Here is a 15717-nt window from a genome sequence, read left to right on the forward strand (position 1 = left end):
CTTCTGTTTCTTTAAATGCACTGTTTGGGGGTTTCTATGTCTTTTGACAGTACCTCTTCCAGGCAGCAGTCCCTGACTGTTTGGATCCACGGGGCTCCTGGCTTTCCTTCCCCTTGGCGCTGCTCACTTGTGAGTGTGACCAATTTGGGACATAGTTGGGTTTTCATCAATATTATTAATCCCAGGAAGATTTTTTTTATTTAATCTTTTACTTTTTTCTTACATATGTGGATATTTATCCCACCTTTCTGTTTTTTTGCTCACCCCCCCTGCAGATTCTCCAATTTAATGGGGTTCAGTGCACACGTTAGCCGGCTGGTGGTCTGGATATCCTGGGCTCCAGCTGGATGGGCGGACGTATATTGAGGGAGACCTCTTTTCCCCTCTTTTTTCGCCCTTTTTGATGTTTTTGTCTTCTCCCAAATTAGACGATTTATCGGTGTTTGGTTGATGCGATTTTTGGGCGACTCTATGCTGCGTGGCTCCTTTTTCATGTTATTAATATTTTCTGGATGCTTAGATGTACCTCGTTAAGTGATTGTGATGTAAGTACAGCCTTGTATGTTCTATTTAAATGACCATGCAACAGTATATGTGAGAATTGTTGGCTGATTACTATACATTTAAATTTTATAGACAGTCTACTCCCTGTGAACAACCCCCGATGAAGAATACAACTAGTCTCCGAAACGTCGTTGGGTTCAGGCAGCTGTATCTTGTCTTTTTCACTTTTGCTTGTATATCATATGCATCCTCAACTTTGTATTATAAGTCCCATTCCTAGGGGGTTCTCTATTCCTATCAGTAATAGGACACACTTGGCTGTACTACACGTATTACTGCGTGTAGTACAGCCATGCTAGCATCCCGTTTTATACCTGTAGAATTAAAGTCCTGGTTTGACTTGAACACCCCTCGTAAAACTGGCCATAGCATATACCTGTAGTTGTAGACTGTACATCTGAAAGTGGTTCGAAAGTCTTAGCATTTTTTACCTTAATGCATTTTAGTGCTCCACTGCTGTTTCCCCCTCCCCCATCCCTAAATACATACCTGACTCCTCTTCCACCGATTCAGCACTGGAGAGAATGGGTTGCTTGGCCAAGCAGTGCTGTGTGTGTCTATTGATGTACATAGCCTGGCTTAGGAGTGCACCTGCACAAGTACTCCCTCAGCAGCCAACTTGATGATGGGGCACTTGGGTGAAGAAGGAGTTGAGAGCACTGGCGGGGGACTTCAAGAGGTGGTAAGTGGCCACTCTGTGCAATACCATTGCACACAGCAGCTATGTGTAATACATATTTTATCCACTTGCGGACTGCCCCACTCACATATATTGTGGCAGGGCGGTCATTCTGTACCAGATCACGTACCTAGTATGCGATCTGACACTATGGGGTTTGTGGAGCATGCCTATGTAAACAAGGCAGACTGCAGTTCTCTAAGCCCTTGTACACACGGTCGGACATTCTGCCAACCAAATCCGTTGGATTTTGTCCGACGGATTGTGTCCAAAACTGTTGCATACACACGGTCGGACCAAGTTGTTGGAAAATCCGATCGTTCAGAACGTGATGATGTTATTTCGTTACGACGGGACTACGTTCAGGCTAGTAGCCAATAGCTTTGGTGTAGGAATTTGATCTGAGCATGCGTGGCACTTTGTCCGATTGGAATTCTCTACACATGATTGGAGTAGGTCTGATCGGACCAGTTTGTCGGAAAATATTTCCAACAAGTTGGAAAATTGGGTCCGACGGATATTCCGACGGAATCAGTCTGATGCATACCACACACAGTCGGATTATCCGACAACACGGTCCGAATATCCGACAACATTCCGACGGATTCTCTGACCGTGTGTACAAGGGCTAAGAGGGAAATGTACTGATCCTGTGTTTCTGCTAAGCAGGAACAAGGATCTTTACCTTCCCCCACCCAAAGCACCTCCCCTACAGTTAGTAAGCACTCCTAGGAACACATTTAACCCTTTTATTGCGCCTGATGTTAACCCCCTCCCTGCCAGTGTCATTAGTACAGTGACAGTGCATATATTTTAGCACTGATCACTGTATTAGTGTCACTGGTCCACAAAAAGTGTAAAAAATGTCAGTTAGATGCCCGATTTATTCGCACTAATATTACAGTCTCACTATAAGTCACTGACTGCTGCCATTGCTAGTAAAAAAGAAACATTTTTTTAAAAAATATCCCATAGTTTGTAGATGCTATAACTTTTTTGCAAACCAGTCAGTATATTATTATTGGTATTTTTGTTACCAAAAATATGTAGCAGAATACATATTGGCCTAAATTGATGAAGAATATTGATTTTTAAAGATTTTTATTGGGTATGTTTTATAGCAGAAAGTAGAAAATATTGTTTACTTTTTACATTTTTTTATTGGGTATGTTTTATAGAAGTAAAATATATATATATATATATATATATATATATATATATATATATATATATATATATATTTAAAAAATATGATCAAAATTCACCAAAAGAAGGCTCTATTTGTGGAAAAAAAGCACAATTTTATTTATTTTATTTTTAGGTACAGAGTTGCACGACCACGCAATTGTCAGTTAAAGTAACTCTGTGCTGTATCACAAAAAATGGCCTGGTCATGGAGGGGGGTAAACCTTCCGGAGCTGAAGTGATTAATATAAAAAATCCTTTAAGCCTTTACAATCACTTTAATCTCCTCAAAACAGGGCACTTATACACCTTGGTGCCTAGACTAATTCTCAACTTTTAGCGCTCTCACATTTTGAATGGCAATTGGGCGGTCATGCTTCGCTGTACCCCCAAAAAATTATAATTTTTTCCCCACAAATAGAGCTTTCTTTTGGTGCCATTTAATCACCTCTATTTTTTGCGCTACAAATAAAAAAAGAACAAAAATTTTGAAAGTTTCTTAGTTTCTGTTACAAAACATTGTAAATAAGTACATTTCTCCTTCACTAATGGGCACTGATGAGGCTGCACTGATGGGCACTGAAGAGGTGGCACTTCTATGCAGCACTGATAGGCGGCACTGATAAGCAGCACTGATCGGTGGCACTGGTATACAGCACTAATGGGCACTAACAGGTGGCACTGATGGGCACTCATAGGCGCCACTGATGAGTGGCACTGTTGGGCACTCATATATGACACTGATGGGCACTCATAGGTGGCACTGATAAGTGGCACTAGAGGACACGTATAAGCGTCACTGATGGGCGGCACTGATAGGCAGCACTAATTATAGGTCTAATGGGCAATGATTGCCATCCCTGGTGGGCTCTAGTGGGCTTACCTGGTGGTCATGAGTGGGAATCCCTGGTGGCCATGGGTGGGCATCCCTGGTAGCCATGGGTGGACATCCCTGGTGGCCATGCGTGGACATCCTCGGGGGGGTGCATTGATAATCAATCAGTGCAGACCCCCCCCCGTCAGGAGAGCAGCCGGCTCTCCTCTACTCGCGCCTGTCAGCACGAGTAGAGGAAAAGCCAATACATGTCCTTTCCTGTTTACACTGTGATCAGCTGTGATTGGATATCTGACAGAGCCTCTTTACCTAGATCGGAGACTCGGTGCGTCAGACTGACACACCACTGATCACTGTGCTGCGCGCCTCCATGGGCAAACCTTCACAGTCGCATTATTGTGGCTTCTCCCGCTGGACGTCATATGACGCCCAGTCAGGATAACTGAACTACTTCCCTGCTATCATCCTGTCATAGACCGGGTGGGAAGTGGTTAAAGGAAAATTGTGGGCTGCATGAAAAAAAAACATATATCTGAATGGCTGCAGCATGTGTGTGATGTTGCAGCTAACCCCCCTGGCTCTAATCCTGAGAACCGAGTGATTACATGACTGCTGATCACTCACTTCTCAATACACTCTAAACAGAGAGCAGTAATTGTCAGTCACCGCTCTCAGCTTTTCCCCTCCAGCGGGTGGGAGCAGCTGGCTCAGGCTCTCAGAGACATGCAAGAGAGGCTGAGCCAGTTGCCAGTCAGGATGGATCCCAAACAATAGCAACAAATAAAAGAAAACATTTTTAAATAAGACTTTCTAAAAAAATAAAAAATAAATTATATATATATATATATATATATATATATATATATATATATATATATATAGAAAGGCCAGTATGGTGGCCTGAAATTATGGGAGGAGCCCGGTCGTGTATATAACCCGCCGTTCGCCCATCTTCCTCGTCGGTTCCGGTGCGCGATACCTGATACGTCAGATATCAAGGGCCGACTATCCTAGACCAGACGCAGTGAGCCCGTTCGTGAGTTCCCGCGTTGTTCGTCTCCGTCTTGACCATCTTCCCGTTCATCAGCGTCCGTGGGTTTCGCCGTCGGAGTGTCGTCTTACCCATCGAATTTGTCGTTACACGTCGGGCCGGCTGTCGCAGGTAGGGCTTCGGCACCCCCTTTTTTCAGTTCATGTATTACAATGTCCCATCAAACATTCCCTGAACTCACGAACCGCTCGAATGTTTTACTGTGGCTCTCGTACTCATGTCACTGTTTCTACTTTCGATGTAGTCGTTATCACCTTCGGTCGATCACGCCACGTCAGGCGATTCGTTCGCAGGTACGACATTCGAAACCGTTCGACTCCCCGAGCATTCTATTAGTATCGGTCGAATCGTTCGACTCACAGCCGACTGCTTGTTATGACAAAGCAAGCAGTCCGCACGTATCGGTTGGTCTGCTCCAGTTCGAACATGTCTCATCATTCATGCAGTTGTGTTATGTATCTCATTTCATCTCATTTCAAGTCATTTCAGTCCCACTCATTTCTACCGTTTCAAATCATTTCTGTCAATAGCCGCGCTCCGGCGCGAATCTTGTCGCACCTCTGGTGCACCGATTCGCTTTGAAGTGCCCCAGGGTTCGGCCTCATTTCTGTACATGCTCCAGAGACTGAGTCACTCGCAGGTTCACGCACGGTCCCTGATTCTTGTCTTTGTCATGGCATACCATTTCTGTCGCTTATTACGCTCCAATTCGAATCCTGTCGCATTCTTCTATGCACCGATTCGTCCTGGTGTGCCCAGCTGCTACGCCTCATTTCGGTACATGCTCCAGAGACGGATTCTTTGTAACCTACAGTCCAGTCGTTGAATCCTGTCTCTGTCATGGGATATCATTTCTGTCACTTATTACACTCCAGTTCAAATCCTGTCGCATTTTCATGCACCGATTCGTTCTGGTGTGCCCAGCTGCTACGCCTCATTTCAGTACATGCTCCAGAGTCGGATTCTTTGTTGTTACCATCAGTCCAGTCGTTGAATCTTGTCTCTGTCATGGGATATCATTTCTGTCACTTATTACGCTCCGATTCGAATCCTGTTGCATTTATTTATGCACCGATTCGTCCCGGTGTGCCCAGCTGCTACGCCTCATTTCAGTACATGCTCCAAAGACGGGATTCATCTGTTAGGTTCATGGGCTTGTCTTCTGATTCCAGTCTTTGTCATGGGTTTCATTTCATTTCACCTATCACGTTCCGGTACGAATAGTCACATTCGTGGACCAAATTCGTCCCGGCGTGCCCCAGGAATGGCCTCATTTCAGTACATGCTCCAGAATCCGTTTCGTGCTCGGTCGCAAGTTTGTGGCATGGCGATTCGGATCTCAGTCATGGCAGATTCACTCATTTCACGGTCACTCATCGCTTCCCGCTTCTAGTCCAGTTGATTCTTCAATGTTGGATTTTATCGGGGGGCCCTTGCTCGTCAGCCTCATTCGCTATTGAGTTGACCAAAAAAAAAAAAAAAAAAAGGGAAAAAAAATAAATAAAAAAAGTATAATAAAAAGGGGAGAGAAAGGGGGAAAAGAAAAAAGGGAAGAGAAGAGAAGATTTCATTTGTTTCTTTCATTGTGTCGTTTCATCTCATGTCTAAATCTCACCTCCACTGTTAGCTAGCCGTTCGTCAGGTGGGAGTCTCAAACAAACTTCACCTTCATCTCCTCAGGTCAGTCGAGTTTCAGTAGGTTCAGCCTGCACCTGGTCGGACGGTGCCTCCTTAGGTAAGCATAATCATCTGGTAGGAAACGCTCTTCAGCACAAGCATCCTTCTTTAAAAAAAAAAAAAAAAAAAAAAAAAAAAAAAATGTATTTTTCTTTAGGAGTCTCCAACCAGTTTGTAATCCATGTCACCCCTATAGGTCCATATTAGGAGAAAACCCGGATCAGAGGGCTAGTAGCCTCGCCAGACCCGCATTCTGCCACCATGTCCCAGGCTGGCAGCGAGGACCTCACGGCTCCATTATCTCCATCTGTTGTCTCAGAGAATGGCAGCCAAAGGGCCTTCAGAGCGTGGACCATTCCCAGGCTCACAGCCGAGCTAAGACGCAGAGGCGTGCCCTTTCCAGCAACAGCCAGAAAGGCCGAGCTTTTCGGGCTCCTGTTTCCTCCCCCTGCGGCGGTTGAGGCTTGTGCCCAGCAGGCCTCCCTGGGCTCCATCGCCTCCTCAATCTCACAGCTTCACACCCTGGTGTCGTCCCTCACAACCTCAATGTCAGAACTGCAGAGTCGAGTGGCCCTCCTCGAGACCCACCCCGCTGTTCCTCTGCCAGTACCAGCATCCGAGCCAGTTGTTAATCCTCCCGCAGGTATCTCCGGATGTGCACCAATAGTGTACCCGTCCCATCTGGTGTCAGCTAACATCAGGAAGGACATCTTAGAGGGCAAAGACGTCAATTTGGCTTCTCTTCTCATCTCTATTCATGAGCTGGCAGAGAACAAGGCTTATACTTGGGGGGACGTGTCAGTGGTCCTCAAAGCCAAGGATTCCAGACTGGACAGGAAACTCTCAATCACCGAGTTTACCTTGGCTTTCGGCATGATGAGGGACATCATTTGCTCAGCCTCCCCTGGCAGGAGGGAGGAGCTGGATCGGTACCTCCATGTGGTAGTTGACCTGGGTTACAAGTACGGCGGTTTTTCATTCTATGATTACCACCGCTCCTTCTCCGCTAAAGCAGCCGCCAGGCTCTCCCAGTTCCAGACGCCTACGGACTGGAGCACCATGGATACCGAGCTGTTCTGCCGCCACTTCGCGGGGCTACGGTCCCCTCTGTGTGCGATCTGCCAGTCAGCAACTCATACTGCGGCTTGGTGCGCTAGCTCAGTGGCAGCCCCGCCCTTAGACGGTCCATCTACCTCGGGTGCCGCTCAGGGCCTACAGGCACCGGCACGCCTGCCACAGACCGATAAGCTTGGGCGCCCAGTCAAAACCATGGGCGGTGCACCAATCTGCAACAATTACAACAGTGGGTCGTGCAATTTTAGTCAGTGTAGGCTGCTCCATGTGTGCACCCAGTGTCATAGAGCTCACCCCCGGCTTATGTGCGAGCTCAAGCAGCTCAAGAGGTCCTGACTAAGCCGGCTCAACATTTCATGGCTTAGTGTCTACCTCACCAGTCATCCTACCCCCTCACTATCCGCCTACCTCGTCCAGGGCTTCACGCAAGGTTTTCATACTGGACTTGTCTCTCTCCCTCACCTCACGCACGAATGCCAGAACCTACGGTCAGCAGCCACGGATGAACAAGCCATTGACCTACTGCTGCAATCTGAGCTAGACCAGGACTTTATCATCGGCCCTTTCGTACAGCCCCCATTTAACACCTGGCGAGTCAGCCCTATTGGGCTTGTCAAGGGCAAGTTCTCTAATAAACTCAGATTGGTTTATGATTTGTCAGCGCCTCATTCCTCTACGGTCCCCAGCCTCAATTCCCTTATCCCCTCTGAGGAGTTCTCCCTTAAGTATGCATCTGTAGACATGGCCATCCAGGCCATTCTTAAAACAGGCACAGGTACCTGGCTTTCCAAGGCCGACATCTCAAACGCCTTCAAGCTTCTTCCCATCCATCCATCCCTCTGGTGCTGGCATGGCATCAAGTGGAGGCAGCTGTACTACTTTGCCACTAAACTCACGTTCGGATCCAAGAGTAGTCCCTTGCTCTTCGACACTTTTGCGCAGGCTCTCGCATGGATCTTGCTGCACGTAGCCCAGTGTCAGGAAGTCATTCATTATCTGGATGACTTCCTGCTGATAGAGCCCCCCGGCTCTCCTCCACGAGATCTGGGTAAATTGAGGGCAGTCTTCAATAATCTTAACGTCCCCATTGCCGAGCATAAGGTGGAGGGTCCATCGCAGGCCATCACCTTTCTCGGGGTCAGCCTAGACACTAACACTATGCAGGCCAGCCTTCCCCCGGATAAACTGACCCGCATCAGGACGGTCCTGAGGGACTTCACCCGTGCCAGGACTTGTACCAAGAGACAGCTTCAATCCCTTCTTGGCATGCTTAATTTCGCCATGCGCATCATCCCTCAGGGGCGCTCGTTCGTGTCACGCCTGTTAGCCTTACTGTCCCACTCTCAGGACCCGGAGCAAGTACTCAGCCTGGATTCCGCAGCTATAGCAGACCTTGCCATGTGGGAGGAATTCCTATCTTCCTGGAATGGAGTGTCCCTGTTCGTCCCCTCCGTGTCCTCCCTTTCACCTCGGGTGGTGACTGACGCGGCGGCCTCCACGGGCTTTGCGGCGATCTTTGGCAACCTCTGGCTCGCAGCCCCCTGGCCTCCCCAGATACTGGCTATTCCTGGCTTCACTGAGACGTCCTCCCTGTTCGAGTTATATCCCATTGTAGCCGCTGCACACACGTGGGGCCGCAGCTGGTCGGGCCAGACGGTGTTTTTTTCTACAGATAACCTGGCCACTGCGGAGATCATTAATAAAGGCAGGTCCAGGTCCCTACAGATTATGTCCTTCCTGCGGCGACTGACCCAGCTCTCATTGTTGTTTCAGTTCAACCTTCATTGTTCCTTTGTCCCCGGTAAATTTAATCAGGCGGCGGATGCCCTCTCCCGCTTTAACTTTGTTTCGTTTTTTGACCAGGTGCCCGGAGCCGGACCAACATCAGCAGCTATCCCGGACTGGTCTCAACTGACCTTGGATTAGCCCCACACCTCTCAGCAGCAACTCAACTCATTGATCTCTCCCTCTCAAACAATACCCGCAAGGCCTATCAATCGGCCTGGAGGGCCTTTAGCCGCTTCGCGTCGTCTCACAGCACAGAGTCCTCCCGGGTCAAACAAGTCCTTGCCTTCATCTCTTACTGCCATTCGGAGTTGGCATTGTCCTTTAATACGATCCGGTTGTACTTGGCCAGGGTACAACATTTCACGTCCCTCCAGGACCCTACTAAGCCCTCCTTGTTCACTTACCACGCCGTCCGGGCTCTCATGCGCGGAATTCAGAAGCGTCGGCCGGTGTCCAGCACCAAACGGCTGCCTATCACAGGTGAAGTGTTCAGGGACATGTCAGATATTCTGGCCTCTTCACCTTTCGGTCTCCACGTTAGTGTCGTCCTGCAAGCAGCCATACATCTGGCCTTCTACGGCTTCTTACGACCAGGCGAGTTTACCTGCAGTAGCCCCTCGGCACGCATGCTGTGCAAGCACCATCTAGTCAGGTTCGAGGACCACTTCATCCTACACTTAGCGGTTTCCAAGACACAGCAGCTTGGCTCAGGCACGGACATACACTTCTATAAGACCTACCTGCCCGGTCACTGTTCTCACCCGCTTGTTGACCCTTTTGGCCGATCAACCAGGGACTGGCCCGCTTCTGCCCTTTCACACGAAACCTCTCAACGCAGCCCAGTTCATGGAACATGTCAGGATACTCCTGGGCATCCTTCACCTCAATCCTGCCCACTACTCTGGACATTCATTTCGTATCGGGGCAGCTTCGACGGCCTCCCGCCAAGGGGTCCCGGTCCATGTTATCAAAAAGTTGGGTAGATGGAAGTCCTCCTGTTTTGCCCGTTACATGCCCAATCCGCAAGTTGAGATGGCCCAGGCCTTCGTCAAACTCACCCAGTAACAGTCTTGATTCAATAAAATGCATCCCCTACCTGAGTGTTTTTGCCCCCTTATTTTGGTATACCGTACGTTAGACCAGGGCACACTTTCAGGTCCATTTCAAGTAAGCGAGTTTATGTTATCCTTGTTTGTCATCCTTATCCGTATCGGTCAGAGGGCTCTACACCATAAATAAATATATATATATATATATATATATATATATATATATATATATATATATATATATATATATATATATATATTATTTTCCACTTGTTTTAATCAAAATTTGCTAATTAACCCTTAATCCTCAGTTCTTGCCCTAAAGTGGGTCTGCTTTCATTAAATATCCCTATCCATGTCTTCATTCTGTGTCTTTTAGCTACTTATTATAATGTTTTTTATTTAGGTGTACATTCTCTATAAGGACTTGCATTACACTAAAGGGCATAAGGCTCATCAACATAGTAGGAGGTTCACATACATGCTGGCCACTGGAATATTAGTCTAGGTAACTAGTGTGCTGGGTTGGTATATTATTATTGATTAGGGGTAGCTCATCTCTGGTTTTCTATCAGGCGAAACATCTACAATTACAGGTACTACCTGCTGGTGGAATATGGTATTGCAACACGTTGTCAAATAATTTTACTCCCGTGAAGGGGATTCTGATATTATTTACTTTGTGCCTGTAAAAAATGGTAACTATTCAATAACATATAACAATATTAATTTACAGGGATCAGCCTCTTCACACATACATCACTTCTGGAGAGGTTTTCTACCTCCATCTCTAACACCAAAACAAAGCACAAATAAACTGTAAACATATTGATCAGAAAACAAAAAATGCAACTAAACAATTACATATTGAATATAACCACAGTTCAGCTCAATACATAACGAGTTACAGGCTAATAAACCTGACTCACCAGGTAATAATGAGTTGGGATTAAAACACGGAATTGTCTTTGATTTTCCCTGTAATAAAGAAGATGAAAACTTGAACAAGGGATTCAAAACAGTCAATCGGGTAACAATCTACAGACCTTGGATCGAAGGATATTTTTTCACAATGTTACTAATTATAGCATCTCTAGTATTCATCATTTTGGCTGGCAAGTTTACAAGGCCATATTACTAGATTAATAGCAAGGACAAGAGATATGAAACTAGTTTTAGTTTCATGTCTTGTATTTTATACTAACACATACCCTGTATGTTCTCAAGCAGCAAGTTTTTGAAGGTTTGCATTCCAATCTGTTTATTTCTGTGTGTGGCTGTTTATGCAATAGGAATCATGACTTGAACAACTATATTATGTACGCTAATACTTTTTTCCAAAAATGTGGTTTTTGCTCAACATAATTATTAGAACTTGTACAAAGTTGGTGGTTCAACCTAACAAACAATCATAGAAAAGTATATGGTGGGGAGCTGTGAGAATGTCATCATCCAGGTATATAAAAAAGCCTCCAAAATATGGGATTTTAACAGGCAAAACGGACAACGGTCCATATAGGCAACCATATATAGAAAAAATATAAATTTTATTATACACATAGTAAAATCATTTGAGAAAGTGAAATCAGGGGTGGTGCTCAAGTGAATGTATAAAACAGTAGCACATGGATAAGAGGAGAACCTCTATAGAGCAACTAGAATGTGAGACATTTTTACACATTCACTTGAGCCCCACCCCTGATTTTGCTTTCTCAAATGATTTTACTCTGTGTATAATACATTTTATATTTTTTTATATATATGTGGTCCTTTGTCCATTTTTCCTGTTAAAGACCATTGTCTCCTGTGGAGTCACTTTTATACATCCTAGCTTTATCCGGAGGGGTCATTGAAGCGGAGTGGTCCTGGCAGTGGAATCAATCTGATATTCCAAATGCACATTTTGACCATCCTGTAAAAAGGGGTCAAACATCTTTGGTGAGTTGTCACCTTCCCATTGAGCACTCGTGGTGGAAGAAGTAGGAGTCGCCATTATAAGAGCAACTTGTTTATGGTGTTGGGATTATTATCACACCAGGACTCTATGATTGCTATTTTTGCAATTGTTATTTGATTCACTATTCAGTGTTGGGTTTATATGACATTGTTTGGACGTTTTTATCGTAATTATTGTTCTCCCTGTGCCTGCGTGGGTTTCCTCCGGGTGCTCCGGTTTCTTCCCACAATCCAAAGACATGCAGGTAGGTTAATTGGCTTCTGTCCAAAATTGGCCCTAGTATAGGAATTGGGACCTAGGATAGTGGGCTCCTTGAGGGTAGAGACCGATGTGAGTGTGCAATGTACAGGGGTAGGGACAATTGTAGACACTCACTCAGGTTGAACTGGATGGACTGGTGTCTTTATTCAACCTTACTAACTATGAAACTATGAAACTTCTAGGTGAATCAATTCACCTTAAAGGGGTAGACATTTTTGTTCACTTTCACTTACAGGGCGCTAATATTTGGCTAATTCTACACACATATGCCCCAAAAGCCAAGCCGTTGAAGACAGCATAAAGAGGAGTTTTCATGGGTAAATTCTGCAAATCTCCCAAAAAAGACCATAGACTCCTAGGACTGTCATTGCAGGTTATCACAACAACACAAAGCACACAAGTAATTGTGCTATCAGTACAAAATGATGGAAGGGGTAAAGCAAATGTCCATCAGTAATAGAAATCCAAAGTGGTGGACTGTATATAGGTTTCTGCTGGCTACTCCCATAGATCCAGGCTGATCACTGCTAATTAGGGATGAGCTTGGTGTTTGAGTCGAATGCATGTTCGACTCGAACACCGGCTGTTCGCACGTTCGGTGAATACCGAACGTTATGGGCCATACGTGCCAAATTCGTGTGGGGCTCACGGCCCACAATGCACTGCGCAATCGCAGTGCATTTCTGGCTCATGATTGGCCAAGCATGCACTGTGACCAGGCATGCTTGGCCAATCACAGCGCCGGCAGCGAGGAGAGCCATAATTGGCCACAGGGAGGCACAGTGCCTCGCCCTCAGTGCATGTGCGGCGTGGGGAATTCTGAGATTGAAATGCATTAGTGTGGCAGAAGCTGTGTCTCACAAACACTTCGCTGCACTGCTCTGCTGATGGGGAGGGAGTCGCATGCTGGCAAAAGAGGCTTCATGTGCCGCCTGTGGCACCCGTGCTAGGGGTTGCCTACAGGTTAGACAATCTTGTGATGATCATCTTCTTTTGATATGTAATTGATATGTTTTGATATGTTGATTGATCTTTCTCTACTTATGAAAAAGAATACATTTTATCTTGTTCTTTAAACTATGTATCTAACCTGTTCTACAATGATAGCTCTTCTATGATAGTACCCACTTGGACAAATACCACATATTAAATTATAGTATGGATAGTATGGAAATCCATAATATAAATTCGTATGTGGTAATTAAGATATTTTTACATACATTATTATTTTTAGGGTATGAGTTCTTTGAGAATATTAGGAGCCACCTATAGCATATAAGTCCTACAGTTATTGTTCGGGGCAGGTTTGGCAAAGAGGAACACCCTCAAAACGTGTTGCCATCCCTTCACCTTATGCACGGTCCAGCCAGTAAAGTACAGCTAGTGGTCTGACCAGGTTCTTGCCGGTCAGCAATGGGGTCTCACTTTCTGTCAGGAAATGCACCTTAGAAGGAATCCAGCTGCTGGCCTGGCTAGTGCACATTTGCAAGCGTTGGCGCGCGGGCATGAGCTGGAGCGCAGTTTTTGGTGCCAAACGGGCTACTTAAATAGAGTTTGCAAACAGGCCCAGTGCTGTCTGATCTGCAGCTTCCTCATGAACCCTGCTACCTGTAACCTGCTACTGTGATCTGTTTCTGTGTTTTACCTAGCTTGCCTGTGATCCTTCCTGCCTTCTGCCTGCATCTGACCCCGGCTTGTCTTTGACCTTGATTCTGCCTGCTCCTTTAACTACCACGCTGCCTGCCTGTTACTGATATGGCCTGTTACCGACCTGCCTCTAGCTTGGTCATCTGCTATAGCATCCTCTGTCTGTGTAGGACCAAGCCTGCCTATACCTGCCTGTTCTCCATATCCCTCAATGCCGATCCACTGTCTACCAATCCCTGCATCTAGGTGTGTGGTGTCCAGATGCCAGCTGACCCAGTTTCCAGCTGGCTCACTGTCTGAATCTCTCATCTTGCTGGGATTCATACCTGTGGCATCAAGACCCTTGAAGCAATACCACTCATACCACTATGTACCTCTGAGCCGACTGTTTACTCTATCAAGGGCCGTGAGTCAGATACATAACAGAGGTCTTCCTCTGCAATATCGGGCTCATCTGCAAGGTACGTGAGAATGTGAAACTTTCACTGTCATCACAGCTTAAAGTGGAAGTAAACCCTTCTATCATTTTCAGTCAAGGAAGCTGCCATCTTGGCCTCTAATGATTCTTCAACTGCCATAATGCTGCACATGTGATCAGTTATGACACCAGCCATTGGATGGTTTGAAAGTTTGGTTGAGAGCACAACCAATGTGAAAGTTAGCATTTCCGGCATGCCGGGAATGTAAGTGTTTTTGAAACAGGGTTTACTCCCGCTTTAAGCCAAGTGCACTTTTGTTCTGTACTGATCAATGCTGGATACAAGATGCTGGAATGTGAGTTTGCAATTGTTTTTACCAATAAATATATACAGCCTTTTAAATGGATCTCACACTCCTGTTTGTTTTTGTTTTCAATTCATTTTATGCAGATCACATACCTGTTGCTCAGGACATACTGTCTTGGCCTGCAAGCTCTATATATCACACTGACATTTTTTGGGGGGTATTATATTAGCTACCTACAAACACATGTGGTGTACAAACACCTTTACTACTTTACAATCTTTATCCATTTTCAATTACTTTAACCATTTTCATGTACTAAAATGACTAGTCCTAATGAACATAACTGTTACTATACAGCTATAAGTGATCTCTATAACAGCCATTCTATAGAAAGGTCATTTTTTGTTTCTGTTCTGGAAAACAATAGTGTATTTTTAGCATGTGTTTTATTAGGCCGAGGCTCTGTATTGTTTATTTACACTAGACACTTTCTAGACAAAGACTTACTTTATACTGGATATCCTCAAGAACGTCTGTTATGGCTTTTAGGCCTATGTGTTCTTTTCCTATCTAAAACATAGACAAACAATACAAAGGTAATGATAATAAAAACAGCTGCAACAAAGCATGTACTGAACACAATCTTAAAAGTGTAAGCAATTGCATATTAGTGCATGCATTTAATAAACATTTTATTCTGACAATAAAGTAATAGAAATTGAACCTGAGCATTTTATTATTTTTGGCAAATCACGATTTTAATTATTCCGCACTGTCTCCACAGAAATCAGTAATTAAATTCAAATAAAAGAAATGCTAATATCACAGAGGTTAAATTTGCAAGAGAACAGTAGTTTTCTTAATGCATGTGATTCAGAGGGTGAATCAAATCTAGTCTTTTAGATTATACAACAACTTTTGGTAGAATTCTACACAGCATATTTTTGAAGACACACATCACTTTGTTTATTTATTTATTTTTCAAACTGAATTTTTCGTTGAATTTGCAAGTGTTTTCTTTCAGTCTGCTGCAAAAAGTAGCTACTATAATAGAAATGATGTTTTCTTTATGATAATAATATAAATTATGATATTCCTGTGTGCTAAAAAAGATTGAGTAGTGAAAATATATACCAAACATGAAAAAAATCTGAACTTCCAGCTCACTTGCTTATTGATACAGTAAAAAAAAAAAAAATGGACTGGATATAAATGATCAAGGTC

General features: G+C 44.8%; 1 protein-coding gene across 1 annotated transcript in view; it reads right to left on the minus strand.

Annotated features, from left to right (window-relative positions):
• CA8 (carbonic anhydrase 8) overlaps nt 1-15717 on the minus strand; it is a 129725-nt gene that overhangs the window by 21832 nt on the left and 92176 nt on the right. Inside the window, exons 5-6 of the mRNA XM_077492753.1 lie at nt 15001-15063; nt 10832-10880 (exon numbers count right to left, since the gene is read on the minus strand). Of these exons, the coding sequence (XP_077348879.1) occupies nt 10832-10880; nt 15001-15063 (112 nt within the window). The remainder of the gene's footprint in view (nt 1-10831; nt 10881-15000; nt 15064-15717) is intronic.

Source organism: Lithobates pipiens, unplaced genomic scaffold (assembly GCF_037356315.1).
Source record: "Lithobates pipiens isolate NorthernLeopardFrog02 unplaced genomic scaffold, aLitPip1_a1.2 Scaffold_19, whole genome shotgun sequence".
NCBI classification, from domain to species: Eukaryota; Metazoa; Chordata; class Amphibia; order Anura; family Ranidae; genus Lithobates; species Lithobates pipiens.